At 39.9% G+C, this 20,274-nt stretch overlaps 1 protein-coding gene across 2 annotated transcripts in view; it reads right to left on the reverse strand.

The window, feature by feature from the left end:
- Positions 1 to 20,274, reverse strand: part of FBXL13 (F-box and leucine rich repeat protein 13) — a 251,845-nt gene that overhangs the window by 193,816 nt on the left and 37,755 nt on the right. For both annotated transcript variants that reach the window (XM_082691862.1, XM_082691861.1), the window contains exons 6-7: positions 18,173 to 18,282; positions 14,995 to 15,162 (exon numbers count right to left, since the gene is read on the reverse strand). In XM_082691862.1, coding sequence (XP_082547988.1) covers positions 14,995 to 15,162; positions 18,173 to 18,282 — 278 coding nt within the window. The remainder of the gene's footprint in view (positions 1 to 14,994; positions 15,163 to 18,172; positions 18,283 to 20,274) is intronic.

Genomic DNA, 20,274 nt, shown 5'->3' on the forward strand with positions numbered 1-20,274 from the left:
ATTCTCTTCTGCTTTACTATTCTAAGTAATTTAATCCAAAGGCCTGAACCATCTGGTTCTTCTCCTGCAACATGGTACAAGTTTTAACACCTGTCCAGGGTGTTGGGGTTTGTTTTTTTTCCCCCAAGTGAGAAGATGAGTTATCAACACTGAAGGTGATTTTATAACTCCTTGCAAGTTCATGTGCTATTATCTTTTACAAACAAACAAAATATTATAGTTATTTAAAATGAAAGGCAGACCTAAGACACTACTTATATTCTTAAGCTAACCAAGATATTTTATATTTTAAGACAACTGCATTCATTACCTAACTATATGATTTAGACTTTCTAAATTCGTCAACATAAGGCTTTTCTCTGTATTGCTTGCCAAACTACACACATCCCCAAACAAAACAAAATAAAAACCCAATCTTGCATTTTCATGGAAAATGATCTTAGGCAACCCTCCTGCTAGCTCTGAATTTGAGAGACAGCGTATGAGTCCTACCATCTGCTAACTAATCAGCCTTTCCCAAAGCATAAATGATACTAAGGAAAATGGTTGTAAAACAGAACCTGACCAGTTTTCATGGATTGATGTAACTGAAACTAAAAAGCAAGCCTACATGGGGGCGCCTGGGTGGCTCAGGGGGTTAAAGTCTTTGCCTTCAGCTCAGGTCAAGGTCCCAGGGTCCTGGGATAGAGCCCCACATAGGGCTCTCTGCTCAGCAGGAAGCCTGCTTCCCCCTCTCTCTCTGCCTGCCTCTCTGCTTAGTGATCTCTGTCTGTCAAATAAATAAATAAAATCTTTAAAAAAAAAAAATCAAGCCTACAGTGTTAAGGATGTTTTCCAAGTAAGTTCCAGTTGTATCTCATTCCAGATGGCTCTGCTTTTATTCCTTCAAAACATTAGGCAACATAAATTGTACTAATCTCAACTTCTTTTAATAACCAACACTTTTCAAAATGTTAAATAAAGTTAGATCCACATTACATTTCCATGTTTTTAACATCTTTGCTCTTCAAGTCCCTGAGAGTTATTTGACCAGAGAAGTCACCAAATTAGATGCCATTTTAAACTATGGTTTAAAAAATCAACTTTGCAAATCTATAGCACTAATAAACTTAGCAAACCCAAATGTTCAAGACATGAATCGTGGAATCATTAACTTCCAGTTTTTCACTATTATATAAATTCACTCTTCTACTACCTTTGCATTTTAATGGACATTCTTAACAATTTATTTGATAGGGGAAAAATTTGAGAAGATTTAAAAATAATGCAGTACTTCAGTGTCATACCAAGATTTAGTCATTTGGAAAAGAAAAATGTTATTCATATACTTTAAGGGTAATAAAACTAAGCAGATATAAATGGTTCCATTCCTTTTTTGTCTCAGAAGAAAAATATTCATGTACATATTTTATTTCTTTAGAATTCTCCCAGAGGAATAAGCAGAATGGTATAGAGCTTATAATTTTATTTTTTTTAAGATTTTATTTATTTATTTGACAGAGAGAGACATAGTAAGAGAGGGAACACAAGCAGGGGGAATGGGAGAGGGAGAAGCAGGCTTCCTGCTGAGCAAGGAACCAGATGCGAGGCTCACAACCTGAGCCAAAGGCAGATGCTGAACAACTGAGCCACCCAGGAGCCCATAGAGTTTTTAATTTTAAGCAAGAATTAGCAAAATCAGGGTCTGTTCTCAGTTTTGTAGTGGTCTGACTTTGGGTATGTCATTCTTAGATTCTCAGCTCCTGAAAAATGTAAAAGCTGAACACAGAAACTTCTATGTTCTTTTCTAGATCATGCTATGGTTTGAACACTGGCAAAGTCTACAAGCCTGATCCCAAAAGCACTCTATGTACTCTTCTACATGGAAGTGGGAGTGAAAATCAGAGTAGAAGGGATGGGACGCCTGATCATAACCCCATGACATGATACCGGAAATAATATGTAAAATGCAAAAACTGGCAATGATTTTCATTGTTCTAAAACTTCAAGTAATCCAACCTAAACTATTCTCCCTAAATTTAGAGTTTGGTTGGAGAGATGAGAACAGGGAAGTTTTAAAGATCAAGTACCACAAGGTGCCTGGGTGGCTCAACCGGTTAAGCCTTTGGCTCAGGTCATGATCCCAGGGTCCTGGGATTGAGCCCCCCACCCCACCCTCGTGTCCAGCTGCCTGCTCAGTGGGAAGGCTGTTTCTCCCTCTCTCTCTCTCTGCTGCTCCCCCTGCTTGTGCTCTCTCTCACTCTCTCTCTCAAATAAATAAATAAAATCTTAAAAAAAAAAAAAAGATCAAGAGTCAAGAGGGCTGAAATTGCCTAAAGTAATATTGCTGGTAATTGATGAGGAAGGACATGAAGCCACTTCTTCCATATTATCAAACCAAAACACTTCTTATGACAAAACAGGCCAGCTCATACCTCATGGTAAGTGTTGAAATTTCTGTATACAAGTCTCTTGTATCACTTTATGAGATGGTTTGCAGACTCTGGATGCTGTGGTTCTTTATTAATTGGCATTTTTGGATCCTCTGAATTAGGAGAGGGAAGAGCATTAAACCAGAATTCCTTTGCAGCAATTCTGTACTGACTTCTTCAATAATTGCTTGCTCCTTATCTGTTGTAACTCACCCAATCCCCACTCAGAGTCCCCTCCTGCCTAGCCACTTGCAGTTAGACAAGGCCTAGTGACAAAGTTCTAGCCTAAAACACATCAGTGAAAGTCTGAATGTGGAACCTTGGGGGAAACTGGCTTTTCCACACAAAAATAGGCCAACCTTTTTGCCTCCTACCACTGTGATTTTCCCCCTTCTTAAGCCTAGTGAGTGAAGATATGGCTGGACGTAGGGTAGTCATTTTGCAATCATGAGACAATCAGCAAGAAGATGCTAAGAACTGTGGAGCAAGACAATAGAAAAATTCCATTTTTTTAAAGATTTATTTATTTATTTATTATTTATTATTTATTTGACAGAGAGAAATCACAAGTAGATGGAGAGGCAGGCAGAGAGAGAGAGAGAGGGAAGCAGGCTCCCTGCTGAGCAGAGAGCCCGATGGGGACTCGATCCCAGGACCCCGAGATCATGACCTGAGCCGAAGGCAGCGGTTTAACCCACTGAGCCACCCAGGCGCCCCAGAAAAATTCCATTTTTATTGGCATTGTGGAGGACCAGACCTGGGTTGCCTTCCTCTGGACTTTGTGTGGTAGGAAACAAATAAGACCTTGTTTCTTTAAGCCCCACCATCAGTCATGTTCTCTTATATTGGTAGGTGAAGGCAGTAGTAGCTCATACCTTAGAGAATAACTAAACCTGAACACTGTATTTAAATTAGCTGTTTCGGGGCTGCCTGGGTGGCTCAGTTGGTTAAGCTTCTGCCTTCGCCTCAGGTCATGATCTCCGGGTCCTGGGATCGAGTCCCACATGGGTCTCTCTGCTCAGCAGGAAGCCTGCTTCTTTCTCTCTCTCTCTCTCTCTCTCTCCCTGCCTGCCTTTCTGCCTACTTGTGATCTCTCTCTCTCTCTCTCTCTGTCAAATAAATAAAATCTTTAAAAATAAATGAATGAATGAATGAATGAATAAATAAATAAATAAATAAATAGCTGCTTCAGGGGCACCTGGGTGGCTCAGTCATTAAGTCATCTCCCTTCAGCTCAGGTCATGATCCCAGGGTCCTGGGATCGAGCCCCGCATTAAGGTCCAGGCTGGGCGGGAAACCTGCTTCTCCCTCTCCCACTTTTGCTTGTGTTCCTGCTCTCTCTCTCTCTCTCTCTCTCTCTCTGTCGAATAAATAAATAAAATCTTTAAAGGAAAAATAGTTCCTTTGGAGCATACTGAAGAGTTTGCAGTCATCAGTAAGCTCCCAAAACTATAGACTTCAAATTTTTTATGCTTTCCTTAAATCATCCATATGGAGACCCATAAGAAAGATGGGGTGTTCTTGAAAAGATGTGAAACCTAAAGATCTCTCAAAACTTGGTTCCTTTTCTCTTCCGTTTCAACTGGCATGGATATTTTTGTAGCTGTTGTAAGTTTACCTTTTACGCCTATTTATCAATAATTGTTTAGAGAATTGACTTTCACAGACAAAAGAAACTGCCTGGGGAAAATATTGATACTTTTATTTTTTTTTAAGATTTATTTATTTATTTGACAGAGAGAGATTACAAGTAGGCAGAGAGGCAGGCAGAGAGAGAGAGGAGGAAGCAGGCTCCCCGCTGAGCCCAATGCGGGACTCGATCCCAGGACCCTGAGATCATGACCTGAGCTGAAGGCAGCGGCTTAAGCCACTGAGCCACCCAGGCGCCCCTACTGATACTTTTATTACAGATCTGTACCTTTTCTTAAACTTGAATTGGGGCAGCATATAATAATTTCTTAAATGTTAAATTCATGCACTTGATAAATTTTTTTGGTTGCTTATAAATCGGGGAACATGAATAAGACATAGTCCTTGACATCCAGGAATGATTCCATGTGTGTGGACCACTGAGTGCCCTGGTTAAGAGGCAACAGAAATTGTGTTGGAAAATGGCCTTGTATTTCAAGTAACTATGCTTTATGTCAACTATTCCTTGTTGACTCAAAACTGATACTGGTAACAATCTGAAAATAAGATTGCATCATCACCTGTGGCAGAAATTAAAGAAAGCATCTGATATCAGTATTGTACATTATATAGGCAAAATCCCTGAGAACAGAAAAGGAAACAAAGGTGGGTGTGGATGGTACACCTGAAAAAAGGGGAAAGAGATCAGGAAAAGGAAAGGGGTCAGGAATCAAGTTAGAGGAGTTCCCACCTGATGGCATATATTTTCTCGGTAAAGGAGGACAGAAAGTGAAGGTGCGGGGCGAGGAAGGGGGGGATGTGTCGTAAGAATGAAGAAGGGCATTAGTCTGTTCAGACGCCAAAGCAAAGTATTGTCCACTGGGTGGCTTAAACAACAGAAATTTATTTTTTATAGTTCCAGAGGCGGGGAAATCCAAGCTCAAGATTCTGGCTAATTTGGTTCCTGGTTACCTGGAAAGCCAACTGTCTTCCTGGCTTTCAGGTGACTGCGTCCTTGTGGTATGCTCACAAGGCAGAGACAGAGCTTTGGTATCTCTGACTCTTAGATGGACAAGCCCCCTTTTGGATTAGGACCCCACCTTTATGACCTCATTTAATCTATATCACCTTCATAGCCCTATCTCCAGAGAATCAGGGCTTCAGCAGAGGAATCTGGGAAGAACACAAACATTGAGTCCATAACAAAAGTTTAAATAGTCTCTGTAAGAAATGGAAGAAAGAAACCCATAGGAGGATTGATAGCATGGTTTGGGGCCCCTAAGGCTGAATCCCATGTAGATTCAGAAAACCACCAATAGCCTTTTACTTCCAGCCATGATGAGGTGACTTGTACCAGACTATGCCTCCCATCACAAACAGCTAGAGAAATGGACCAAATATATGAAACAACTGCTTTTAACTGTTAGACAACAGGTATCACAATATTCTGATCTCTGAAAGAAGGGAAATCAATGAGGTGACCATATTACACCACACGCTTTCTTCCTAGAGGCATTTATTAGCTGCTTGTGAAAGAAAGGTGGTCTCACTAAGCCAAGGAAATAGTTAATGGGGTTCAAGGATGTTGAAATTGCTGGAGTTTATGGGTAAAGTACTAGAAAAGTGGGAGTTACAAAGAAAAAAGGCTTGAGAAATAAGCGTAGAGATCTTCACATCTTTGAGTGCATTCTAAGCTGAGTGTGCTTGCAGGATGCCATGCCACAAGATTGGACCAAAAATGCCTACCAGGGCAAAAACATCTACCAGGGATCTGTAAGCAGAGCAACTATATATATAGTATTGGGAAATTTACAAGTAGAGACAAATCAGAGTGGAGACACGTCTTTGAACTCTTGGAGCATTCAAAAAAGACCTAGGAAGATCACATGGGAGGAGTAAGGATAAACTAGCCTTCAATAAAAGTTACTCTAGATTTTCTTTAACCAAGTTTAAATATAAGCTGGGAAAATTAAAATTTGAGTAAATTAGCTAACTATCAAAACAAAATTCGACATTCCTTAAAGAAAGACAAAAATATCCAGGCACTCAGGGTGCCTGGGTGGCTCAGTGGGTTAAAGCCTCTGCCTTCAGCTCAGGTCATGATCCCAGGGTCCTAGGATCGAGCCCCACATCGGGCTCTCTGCTCCATGGGTAGCCTGCTTCTCTTTCTCTCTCTCTGCCTGCCTTGTGATCTCTGCCTGCCGAATAAATAAATAAAATTGTTAAAGAAAATCCAGGCACTCAACAATGTAACTTACAAAATATCCAGCCTATAATTAAAAAAGTACTGTAACTGTGAAAAGCAGGAAAATCTGACACATAACCAAGAGAAAAATTTTTTAAAAATGTAAGCACCGAGAGATATTACAGGGATAATAGGCCTAGAAGAAAAGTCCTTTTGATGAAGTTCTAGAACCTAGGTGAGGTTCGGTGGGCTGAGGTCTGGAGCCAATGACCAAGAAAGAATTCTTGAGACATCTTTGGTGCAAAATGGTGGTCCCCACAGGACCCGTGGGCAGGAAGAGCTGCTGCCCCAGGTTGTGAGGGATGGCAGGTTCTGTACCTTGCGGTTGGGGGAAGGTGAGGGGAAGGGAGGTTTCAACGGAGCTTTCATATGCTAAAGAGGGCCTATAAGGTGCTGGGATACTCGAGGCCTTGTGGCTTGATCAGTGTTGTCTTTGGGCAAGCATTCACATTTCTGCTACCAAGCCTCTTTGTTAGTGAGATTTGGGTTTAGAAGAAATTTAACTTTATTTAGGGCTTGAGGAACTGAGTTATTTGCCTCTGGAAACTTGTGCTATTGATAACTTCTTTGTTAGTAGATCTCTAGGACATTTGTAAACCGAGGGAGATTGTCTTGCAGGATTGTGATCTCTGCAAGTTAACTATTTGTTTCTCACTTATGGCAGTCAGGGGTGCCTGAGGAATGTCACACGCGTTACCAAGGGGAGGGGAGCGGGTGGAGAGGGGGTGCAAGGTGCCAGCTTTTGCTTTGTCCTCAGCCAGCCTCTGCTCCCTCATCACTTTAAAGCAGCTTTTATTTAAAAAAAAAAAAATGTTTAAGGATTTCAATGAAAAATAAAGGAGAGAGGTGGAAATTTGAAAAATGAACCAAATTAAACTTCTGGAGATGAATACAGTATTCATAGTGAAAAGGTTCACTTGAAGGGCTTGATAGCAAATTAGACACTGCATTTTTTAGACTAAGGAAACACTATTTAATTCTTTTGGGCAGAGGCAGTCAACAATAACAACGACAAAAAATCCCTACTATAAAACTAGCCAGATGCTACTAATGACCAATGATTTTCTTGCTATACACTATGAGCAAATTATTGCTGATTGTGCCTTTTCCCCTGTCCATCTCTTTCTGAGATGCTTCTAAAGTCAAGATAGACTACATGCGTTTTTTTCCCTTTAAAGTAGTTAAAGATTAAAGAGATTAATGAAAGCCAGTAAGAATTAGAAAACATTCTAATTCATTTCATTTTCAAAATTCAGCAACGCGTTGCTGGCTATCTATTCCACAAATTATTGGTGTCTTTTTTTTTTCCAGTTTTGGTGAGTAATGCTGTCTTCACAGGTGATTTGGACAAAAGTTAATGGCTTTTAAAGACAGTTTTGTGTGCAGTGTGCTGAACTTGCAGACATAGCAATAAACGCTGTTTAAAATGAAGCACAGGAGCACCTGCGTGGCTCAGTCCATTCAACACCTGCCTTTGGCTTGGGTCATGATCTCAGGGTCCTGGGATAGAGCCCCTCATCACATCGGGCTCCCTGCAGGGCAGGAAGTTTGCTTATCTTCTCTCTACCCCTCCCCCGCTTGTGCTAGCTCACTCAAATAAATAAATAAAATCTTTAAAATAAAAAAATAAACAAATAAAATGAAGAAGCACAGAAAGAAAAATAAAAGAAACTAACAAAAAATTAATAGGAATTAAATGACCTGTGGGAAAATATTAATTTGTCTAAGCAAAGGAGACATCTATGCCAAGGTGAAGGTGCAGGGGAGCTCTATTGGCCCAGAGCAGGATATCAAAACTGGGGTCTATAAAGGACTATCCACTCGGTGGATAACCCTGTGCAGGGTTTTGGAGTCCAAGATAGGTGAGGAGGGGTGTTCCTAAGAAAGAATGGCTGAGAGGAATTTCAGAGCCCAGATGGGAAAAGGAAGGCAAATGAGGACACATGGCTCACTCTGGGCTATTGAAGCCCCAAGGAAATGAGGTTCAAGAAGAAGACATCTGCCCAGTGCAGACAGTAAGTCAGAGAGTAAGCAAGGTGAGGAGGGCATCCATCCACGTGGCAGGATATCTCAGTGTAGAAACCGGGGGCCTAAGAGGGATGAGGAGGGTGTTCCTAATGAGAGGAAGGCAGAGAGGGAGGTTAGACCTGAGTAGGACAAAGAAGGTGAAACAAGGAAAGAAAACCCTGTGCAAGGGGCCAAGTAGGATGTGGAGCGTGCCTCTGTGTGGGCAGATGGCACGGAGTGACAGAGCCTATGCAGTGTAAGGAAGGACAGAGTGTAAGGAAGGACAGAGTCTATGTGGTGTAAGGAGGCAATCCCCAAGGAGGGGCAGCTTATGCATGCATTGTCAGAGCCTGCATAGGACAAGGAGGGGATCTACCTAGGAAGTGCTCAGTATAGTGTGTCTTAGCCCAAAGTTATTAAGGAATCCACACAGTGGGGAAGGCAATGGTCACATGGTGTCAGAGCCGGAGCCCCTAAGAGGGTGGCCTGGCAAGGGATGTCAAAGTCTGAGCACAATGAAGAAAGGAGGGGGTAGTGGCAACAAACTGTGTGGCTGGTGACACACAGGGGGATGGTCAAATAAGTAAAGATCTGAAGAATAATGAAGGCTAGGATCCTCACTGCTGAAGAAGGACATTGCAAATATGGGATGAGAGAGAACTAGAACGAACCTTATGGTTCAAAAATAAAACTGCAAGTATCTGGGTGCTATTTAGGTTTATAGCTACTTAGAGTCTCTCATTTTTCCTACCAAGAAGACCTAAGGGGACGTGACACTGCAATGGCAACGAACACAGCTAGTGCTCATGGTTTCTATGTATACTTGCCATTGAGAAGGATTTAGGGACTTTTGGAGAAATGACTTATCCACGGTGGGACAAGGAAAGTACGAGGTGAGCCTGGGACAGCAAGCTGTGCTATAAAGTAAGAAAATACTGAAGAAATGATGGACACAGAAGGCAACTTGACTCTGTCCAAATCTAGGACAGTTTGGGCAACAAAATAATTAGAGTAATGGATTATAACCCACAAATAAAATGGAAAACCGGGAATCCATACTGATGTAAATAAACAAACTGAAATGAATAGGAATACTTATATAATGTTAAAGTAGCAGTAACATGCCTATCATTTACAAAGGAGGTGACTGAATTGTAGTGAAGAAGCCTGACTGACAGACACCACTATCATCACGTGATCAAAGTGACCATCCCCAATCATAGGCAAATCCAAATCCTGTCACTGATATGCTACAATGGGAAGAGCACAGCGTGATGTCTGTGGTATTTTTTTTTAATATTTTATTTATTTATTCACAAGAGACAGACAGAGAGAGAGGCAGAGGGAGAAAAAGGTTTCCCACTGAGTAGAGACCCTGACACGGGACTCAATCCCAGAACCCCGGGATCATGACCTGAGTGAAGTCAGACGCTTACCCATCTGAGCCACCCGTGTGCCCTGTCCATGGTATTTCTAATGAAAATGCATAACCTGAGTATATTCTTGAGGAAACACCAAATAAGCTCAAGTTGAGAGATATTCCACAATAAAACAGACCTAATTTTCCTGTGAAGATCGTGAAAATTAAAAGGCTGAGGGGCTGTTGCAAATGGAAGGAGAATTCAGGAGACATAGTAACCAATTGTTATGTGTGATTCTAGACTGAATTCTTCTGCATTACTGGGACATTATTAGAACAACTGGGGAACCTGAACTGGGGAGGCCTGGGTGGCTCAGTGGGTTAAGCCGCTGCCTTCGGCTCAGGTCATGATCTCAGGGTCCTGGGATCGAGTCCCGCATCGGGCTCTCTGCTCAGCGGGGAGCCTGCTTCCCTCTCTCTCTCTGCCTGCCTCTCCATCTACTTGTGATTTCTCTCTGCCAAATAAATAAATAAAATCTTTAAAAAAAAAAAAAAAAAAAACCTGAACTGGGTTTGAGGATTTTGATGGTTGCCTCTAAGGGAATGCTCTTGTTCACAGGAATAAACCAATAGCAGTCAGTGACGATGAGGTCTTATGTCGGCAAATTACTTTCAATACCATTGAGGAAATGTTCTCTGTACAGTACTTGCAACTTGTCTAGAAGCTTCAGATTGTTAAAAGTAAAATGTATTGAAAGTTTTACTTATTTCTTACCAGTTTGGATGCCTTTTATTTCTTTTGTCTGATTGCTGCACCTAGGACTTCCAGCAGTATGTTGAATAAAGATGGTAAGAATGATCATGCTTGTCTTGTTCTTAGAGGAAAAGCTCTCAGTTTTTTCATCATTGAGTATGGTGTTAGTTGTGGGTTTTTCATAAATGGCCTTTATTCTCTTGAGGCATGTTCCCTCTAAATCCACTTTGTTGGTGTTGTGGGTTTTTTTTGTTTTTTTTGTTTTTTTTATCATGAATGGATGCTGTACTTTGTCCAGTGCTCTTTCTACATCTATTGGGATTATCATGAGGGTTTTATCCTTTTGTTGATGTGATGTATCATGTTGATTGACTTCCAGATGTTGAACCACTTATGTATCCCCGCAATAAATTCCACTCAGTCATGGAGAATGTTTGTTAATGGACTGTTGGGTTCAGTTTGCTATTTTGTTGAGGATTTTTGCATCTATGTTCATCAGAGATATTGGCCTACAGTTTTCTTCTTTTGTTGTGTCTTTGTCCGGTTTTGGTATCAGAGTAATCTGGCGTCATAGGATGAATTTGGAAGTTTTTCCTTCCCTTCCATTTTCTGGAATAGTTTGAGAAGAAGAGATATTAACGCTTTTTTAAATGTTAGGTAGAATTCATCTCTGAAGCCATCTGGTGCTGGGCTACATTTATTGGGAGTTTTAAATTACTGATTCCACTTCATTGCTCATAATCAGTCTATTCAAAAAAAATTTTTTTTTTCTTGTATCAGTTTTGGAAGGTTATATGTGTCTAAGAACTTATCCACTTCTAGGTTGTCCAATTTGTTGACATCTTATTTTTCACGATTATCTCTTATAATCTTTTGTACTTCTGTGGCATTGGTCATTATATCTCCTCTTTCGTTTCTGATTTGTTTATTTGAGTCCTCTCTCTTTTTTTCTTGACCAGTTTGGTGGAAGGTTTGTTTATCCTTGCAAAGAACCAGCTCCTATTAATTAATTGAATTCAAATAATGAAAAAAAAGAAACAACTCCTGGTTTCATTGATCTTTTCTATTGTGGGTGGCTTTTTTTTTTGGACTCAATTTCATTTATTTCAGGTCTAATCTTTATTATTTCCTTCCTTCTACATGACATGAGACTGTATATAGAAAAAACAAAAGACTTTACCTAAAAACTACCAGAATGAGTAAATGATTTCAGTAAAGTCACAGGATACAAAATTAATACAGAACTCTGTTGCATTTCTATACACTAATGAAATAGCAGAAAGAAAAAAAATTAAAAACAATCCCATTTACAATTGCATCAAATAGAATAAAATTCCTAGGAATAAACCAAGGAGGTGAAAGACCTATATACCAAAAACTATAAAACACTGATGTGAGAAATTGATGATGACACAAACAAATAGAAAGATATTCCATGCTCATGGACTGGAAGAATCGATATTGTTTTGTTTTTTTTTTAAGATTTTATTTATTTATTTGACAGACAAAGATCACAAGTAGGCAGAGAGGCAGGCAGAGAGAGAGAGAGGGAGGGGAGCAGGCCCCCCGCTAAGCAGAGAGCCTGATGGGGGACTCAATCCCAGGACCCCAAGATCATGACTTGAGCAGAAGGCAGAGGCTTAACCCACTGAGCCACCCAGGCACCCTAGAACTGATATTGTTAAAATGTCCATAGTACCTAAAACAATCTATAGATTTAATGAAATCAGTATCAGAATACGAACAACATTTATCACAGAACTGGAACAAATAATCCTAAAATTTGAATGGAACCGCAAAAGACACCAAGCAGCCAAAGCAAAACTGTAGGTATCACAATCCTGGATTTCAAGATGTATTATATAGCTATAGCATACAAACACTGTGATACCCACACAAAAATAGACACATAGATCAAGGGAACAGAATAGAGTCCAGAAATAAACCCATGCTTATATGGTCAATTAATCTATGACAAAGGAAGAAAGAATATACAATAGGGAAAAGACAATCTCTTCAACAAATGATGTTGGGAAAACTGGACAGCAACATGCAAAAGAATGAACCTGAACCACTTTCTTACACCATGCTCAAAAATAAACACAAAATGGATTGAAGACCTAAATATGATACCTGAAACTATAAAACTCCTTGAAGAAAACATAGGCAGTAATTTCTTTGACATTGGCCATGGAAGCATTTTTCTAGATATGTCTCCCCAGACAAGCAAAATAAAACAAAATTAAACTATTGGGACTATGCTAAAATAAAAAGCTTTTGCACAGTGAAGGAAACCGTCAATAAAATGACAAGGCAACCTACTGAATGGGAGAAGATATTTGCAAATGATATATCTGATAAGGGGTTAATATCCAAAGTATACAAAGAACTTATACAACTCAACATCAAAAAGACAAATCATCTGATTTAAGAATGGGCAAAAGATATGAACAGACATTTCTCCAAAGAAGACATACAGAGGACCAACAAACACATGAAAAGATGCTCAGCATCATGGATCATCAGGGAAATGCAAATCAAAACCATAATGAGGTATCACCTCACACCTGCCAGAATGGCTAAAATCAAATGCACAAGTTTTGGATCCCTCATGCACTATTGGTAGGAATGCAAATTGGTATAACCACTGTGGAAAACAGTATGGAATTCCTTAAAAAATTAAAACTAGAATTACCACATGATACAGTAATTCCACTACTGGGTATTCACCCAAAGAAAACGAAAACACTAATTCCAAAGGACATATGTACCCCTATGTTTATTGCATTATTTACAATAGCTGAAATATGGAAACAACCCAAGTGTCCATCCTAGATGAATGGTTAAAGAAGTAGTATATGTACAATGGAATATTACCAAGCCATAAAAAAGAACAAGATCTTGTCATTTGCAAAACATGGATAGACTTAGGGGGTATGATGTTAAGTGAAATAAGTTAGAGAAGTACACTCATATGTGAAATGTAAGAAACAAAGCAAATGAACAAACAAAGAAAAAAAAGACAAACAAAAAATCAGACTTTTAAATACCTCTGGTGGTTGCCAGAGGAGAGGTGGGTGGAAGGATGGGTGAAATGAATGAAGCAGATTAAGAGCACACTTATTGTGACAAGCGCCGAGTAATGCACGGAACTGTTGAATCATTACATTGTACACCTGAAACTAATATAACACTGTATGTTAATTACACATCAATAAAAAATAAATAACAAAAGAAGGATATGCTGAATAAAGTATAATTGACTATTTAAAGCAAAAATAATACATTATAGGGTTTATAAACACCTGCCGATATGATGCATGGCAATAACAGTGGGAAGCACAGGAGAAGGAAAATGAAAGCATATTCTTGTTAGGATATTACCTTACATGTAAAGGGGTAGAAAATTACGTGAAGGTGTAATCTGTGATGAATTGAAAACCCCAGCGCAGCCACTGATAAAGGAAACAAAGAAACTTTAGCAATGAATAGTGTGAGAATTCAAAGACAAAAGAACGGCCATATCAGTGTAAGAAAGAGTGTGATGCGGCTTAGAAAAACCACTAAGAATAACATATTAATATGACACAAAAAGAGAAATAATTAGGACAAGAGTGCTAGGCTTGGTTATACAGAGCTCTGAAGCTTCTCTCACGGAAAGACTGTACAGACAAAACTGAAGGCAAGCGTCAGGTGTAGGAGGGAAATCTCTGATATGTTCCAGGCAAACAAAGGGTTTGATATTACCAATATACAAAGAGCTATTACAAACCAGCAAGCAAATTGTGGGAATTCCAATTTCAAAATGAACAAGATAGAATAGACACTTTATAAAGAGGAAATTATGGGCGAAAATATCCTTATCCTAACTCCACGCGATACGTAAAATGCTGGACTAGACATAGACGTATAGAAACCCTGTCCCCAAATAGAACTTGAGCTTAATTTTGCACATTCAGTGGGGTGTATTTAACGCACGGGATTTTATAATGTGAAGCTTTCATTGATCAGAATAAGGTGGTATTTTATAACTCTTCTACCATTTCCCAGGCAGTCTCACAAAGAAATTATTTATCTATCAAATTAGGAGAGAATATAACTTATAGTTGGAATTATGGCTCATTTTTCAGAGATCAATTCAGTGAATTGTAAGCTGTAACTACATGATTCTTTCTATGAATTCACAATCTAGGGGGAAAAGATACTACAAATATTTCATCTAATTGAAAGGTGCACTATATCCCAGAGTGAAGGCATCATGTGAAATTTTAAAAATTAGGGATTAAAAATGAAAAAGTGTGTGCTGCGATAGCTAAAACCTGTTCCACCTTAAATGACAATGTATGCTTGAAGGAGGACTGTTTTCCTTCCCTTCTTATTTCCTGTAGCTTTACTTTCTCCACTTTTGATTGCTAGAGTCATCTTACAGCCATCCAAAAGGATGACCTCTAAAAATATGAGTTGAACCCTCAGCTAGTTGTAAAAAAACACATTTCTTTGAAATAGGATTCCCATCATTCATGACAGGTTTATAAAACCACTCTTTACATAAACATTATGAAGTTATGATACATGAATTCATACAAACCCGTGAGATCACTCTTTCGGGGAACAGCGAAATGTCACATTCAGGAACCTTGCTTCCAAGAGAGACTTCAGATGCACTGTGTTCAGGAAATGGGAATTCTTCCTTAGCAACAACGTTGCATTTTAACTTGCTTCTCCATTTCAGCAACTGAAGTTCATGTTTTAATATCTGCCATGAAAATAACCGGCAAATTCCATGTCATCATTGTGAAGGTTAAATGAGATATGTGTAAAGCACAGCACTCGACACCATGATAGAACGAAATAAACATTCTGTATTATTGTCATCCCTGCTTTGTAAACTGCCTTTGTCCATAGTGGGGTGATATGCTCCAGACCACCAGAGCATTAGAGATCATTCCCATGTGTTGTCAGACATCAGTGGCCTAGGCAGCAACTTTGATGATGTGGTCCAGCCTCCTCTTTTAGATGAAGAAGCCAAAACCCACAGAGTCAAGGTTCTAGTAATGACTGACGGGATATTTGGGGTATGGAAAGGAGGTGGTTAGCACAGAGATAAAAAAGGAGAGGCAGAGGAAAGCATTTGGGGTCTTGCCTGATTTACTGTTACAAGAAGTCCCCATTCTAACGCTGAATACGTTCCTTAAAACTGCATAATCGAGAAAAAACCATAAGGATAAATAAATGTTACACACACACACGAGCCTAAGGAAGGGTACACATTGGAGAAGATTAGTGCATAGAAGTGTTCCTTGCGTTCTCTGCGCAGCACACACCAGCCATTTTCACTTCACCCACTTAAGTGAGAGATTGTTAGGCCAAGAAATCACATAGCTAGAAGTAAATGTTTTCTCTAAACACCCAACTAACTGTACAGTATACATCTACATTATGTGTTATTATTTATATTAATATGTATCAACTATTGCATGCAACACATTATGCTCAGGGTATGGGGGTGATTAAGAAAACAACACTGCCTCCAAGATGTTCAGTTCAAGCGGGGTGTGAAAGGGGCAGACTAGTCATGTACGGTTGCATATTTCGCCATTAGACAATCAGTGAGTCTTGGGGGGAGCCAGGATTAAAATGCTAGCTTAGTGCACAGTGTCGAAAATCACTGAACAGGGGCGCCTGGGTTGCTCATTCAGGAAGCATCTGACTCTTGATTTTGGCTCGGGTCTTGATTTCAGGGTCTTGAGATCAAGCCCCACATCAGGCTCCCTGCTCAGTGGGGGGTCTACTTGAGATTCCTTGTCTCTCTCTCCCTCTGCCCATCCTGCCTCCCCCAGTGTGCTCTCTCTCTCTCTCTCAAATAAATCTAAACAGAAAGAAAGAAGGAGGGAAGGAAGGAAAGAAAGAGAAAGAAGGGAAGAAGGGAAGAAAGAGAAAGAAGGGAAGAAAGAAAGAAAGAAAGAAGAAAGAAAGAAAGAAAGAAAGAAAGAAAGAAAGAAAGAAAGAAAGAAAGAAAGAAAGAGAAAGGGAGGCAGGAAGGACAGACAAGCGAGCACTGAAGAAGCAGACTAAAACAGTGGTTACCTAAAGTGTAACTGTTGAACTGGCAACACTGAACATGAACTAGTAACATTGAATGTGTACTTCACAAATGCTAGAGGACATCCTAGAAGAACACCATGATACCAGTAGGGACAGATTTGCAGAGAGCAAGAACTGTGCTTTATGCATCTCAGTGTCCTCTGTAGACTTTAGCACTGTTTCCAGCATAAATCTTTGTATACCCTCTTGGTACGTGTGTTGTATCATCGCTGTCAGCATCTGAACCCGTTAGCGGTGGGAGGGCATTGATCCTGCCCTCCACTGGGCAACGACTAAACAGGGAGTTTAATTTCTTATTTTTCTCTTTTTTATTTATCCCGACTTTGTCTTTCAAGACTATTGATAAAACATTACCTATGAAGTAATATAACTAAAAAAAAAAATCCACTTTTCTATGTCTGATCCTAATAGTTACTATGAGTGTTCTAAAACAACATTAAGTAATAAGGTATTAACAGCTTAAGCAAACCAGAAATATTTTTAGGTTTGGAGGAATTTGCTTGGGTCCTCTATTTTAATTGCTTTAATTAAAATGTCCCAGTTAAGAATGATCCTTTAGTTTAGCAATTTAAAGATTTTTATTTATTTATTTGACAGACAGATATCACAAGTAGGCAGAGAAGCAGGCAGAGAGAGAGAGAAGTGGGCTCCCCGCTGAGCAGAGAGCCCGATGCAGGGCTCCATCCCAGGACCCTGGGACCATGACCTGAGCTGAAGGCAGAGGTTTTAACCCACTGAGCCACCCAGGCACCCCCATAAGTTTAGCAATTTAGTAATTTTTTAAATAATTTATATTAAAATTATAATTTATTATATTGAAGGTTGAAAAAGAATAACAATCTAATCTTATCTAGGACAGAAAAAAATTTACTCAGTTTTTATCATATCAAATGGTTTCTCTTCCATTTTAAATTCTTTTTTTTTTTAAGATTTTATTTATTTTTATTTAACAGACAGAGATCACAAGTAGGCAGAGAGGCAGGCAAAGAGAGAGAGGAAGAAGCAGGTTCCCTGCTGAGCAGAGAGCTGGATGCGGGGCTCGATGCCAGGACCCTAGGACCATGACCTGAGCCAAAGGCAGAGGCTTTAACCCCCTGAGCGACCCAGGCACCCCTCTCTTCTATTTTAGACATCTATATCTATCTAAACACTTACTTAAACAAAATTCATTTTTACCAATAATTTTAAATAAAATGTTGAAATGATTTTTTCTCAGTGTTCAGAGTTGAAATGAAATAACAGAATTTATTAGAAAATATTTTTTGTAGCTGAAGGAAAATTTAAATTATTCAATTAAAAGAATAAAGACCCCATCAAAATTATATAATATGGGGCACCTGGGTGGCTCAGTCCGTTAAGCACCTGTCTTCAGCTCAGTTCATGGCCTCAGGGTCCTGGAATGGAGCCCCACCATCGAGCTGTGCCTCCAGCTCCCCACAGAGCAGGGAGTCTGCTTCTCCTTCTCACTCTCACTCTTGTCTCTCCACCCCGTTCATGCACACACATGCACGGTCTCTCTCAAATAAATAAGTAAAATATTTTTTAAGTGCCTAATATTTAATATTTTCATACTTCCCAGGCATAGCATTATTATCTGAAGCAACATCAATATAACAACCAAATTCAGTTTCTAAAAAAATTAAGTTTCCAAGATACCATACCAGCTCCTCTTCTCTCTTCTTATACTTATGTTGTGCTTTATCCCTCCACTTGGTTAGGATAGCTAATAGCTTGTAACGGCGGCACATCCTTCGTATCCGCACTAGTGTAACTAAAGAAAAGTCATTAGATTATTGTATATATATAAGGATGTTTCCTAAAAACAATGTTTAATATTCTATCATGTTTATAATATAAACTAATATTGTGTCTGGCGGGTTTTGTTTGATTTTAATTATATCTAAAATTAATTACTTTTGGCAGCAGTACATCTTTACTCCTGAAACTTTATTAACCTGTAAACATCACATTTGCCCTTGGAAATTGAGAAATTGCACCCAGGGATGCCTGGGTGTCACAACAGGTTAAGCGTTTGCCTTTAGCTCAGTTCATGATCCCCGGGTCCTGGGATCGAGTCCCACATCAGGCTCCCTGCTCAGCGGGAAGCCTGCTTCTCCCTCTCTCGTTCATGCTTCTCTCTCTCTCAACTCCCCCTCCTTGTGTTCCCTCTCTCGCTGTATCTCTCTGTCAAATAAATAAATGAAATCTTAAAAAAATAAAAATAAAGATGTAATAGATGTAATAACACATCAGGATATATATCGGATACATAACTTTTTCTTTTTTAATATTTTATTTATTTATTTGACAGACAGAGATCACAAGTAGGCCGAGAGGCAGGCAGAGAGAGAGGAAAGGAAGCAGGCTCCCCGCTGAGCAGAGAGCCCGATGTAGGGCTCGATCCCAGGACCCTGGGATCCTGACCTGAGCCGAAGGCAGAGGCTTAACCCACTGAGCCACCCAGGTGCCCCATAACTTTTCTTTTTTTAATCAAACTGTTCTTTATAAAACCAGAACTCCTAAACTTAATCACAGAAATACAATTATAAGGTAGTATTCTTTTTTTTTTTTTTTTAAGATTTTACTTATTTGTTTGGTAGACAGAGATCACAAGTAGGCAAAGAGGCAGGCAGAGAGAGAGAAGAAGGGAAGCAGGCTTCCTGCTGAGCAGAGAGCCCAATGCAGGGCTCGATCCAAGGATCCTGGGATCATGACCTGAGCTGAAGGCAGAGGCTTTAACCCACTGAGCCACCCAGGCGCCACATAAGGTAGTATTCTGATTTAGTTAAATGCCCTATGATTAAATAAATTGCTCCATTTTATGTTTTAACCAAGGGTCCAAAGCTCAAATACAGGGGTCAGGCCAGGAAGGAGGATGACTAAGGCAGGCCCTGAGGACACCAATGAAGAGGGCATTGGCTTCTTTTTTTAAAAAAGTCTTTTTTTTTTTTTTTAAAGATTTTGTTTACTTATTTGACAGACCGAGATCACAAATAGGCAGAGAGGCAGGCAGAGGGGGGAAGCAGGCTTCCTGCTGAGCAGAGAGCCCGATGCGATGCGGGGCTCCATCCCAGGAACCAGAGATCATGACCTGAGCTGAAGGCAGAGGCTTTAACCCACTGAGACACCCAGGTGCCCCGAGGGCACTGGCTTCTTAACTGAAGCCAGTTGCTTCCTCTCTGAATTAGAGGCCCATCAATCTTACTTTTAAACCCTCAGAGGGCACCTGGGGGGCATTCAACTCTTGATTACCACTCTGGTTGTGATCTCAGGGTCATGAGATGGAGCCCCACCTCAGGGTATGGAGTCTGCTTGAGATTTTCTCTCTCCCTCTCCCACTTCTCCTCCCCCACCCCACACTCCTGTGTGCATGCTCTTGCTCTCTCTCTCTCTTCCTCTCTAAAAAAAGAATTAAAAAAAAATTTTCAGAGGGCTCACTGTGACTGAGGTACCAAGAGTAACTGATCAAGAGGAAATGATTCTCTGATTTGCAACAGCCATAAACCAGTATTTGGTAAGTGGCTAAAATCTGAGCAAAAGGCTGGGGTTCCCTATCCCTGCCTCCAAGATCATGTACATGCCCTCTCTATACTATCAAGGATTTAAGGAAAGGAAAATGCATTTTCTTTGTTTCCTCATGTATCCATTCAATGAAATATCTCTAAGGAATGGAAAATTCTCTGCAAGAAATAGTCAGTTTGGGTACCTATCATATACCAGCTTTCTCTGAGTAAAAATGATGATAGTAGATCCTATTTATATT

This window comes from Mustela nivalis (assembly GCF_964662115.1).
Source record: "Mustela nivalis genome assembly, chromosome: 12".
NCBI lineage: Eukaryota > Metazoa > Chordata > Mammalia > Carnivora > Mustelidae > Mustela > Mustela nivalis.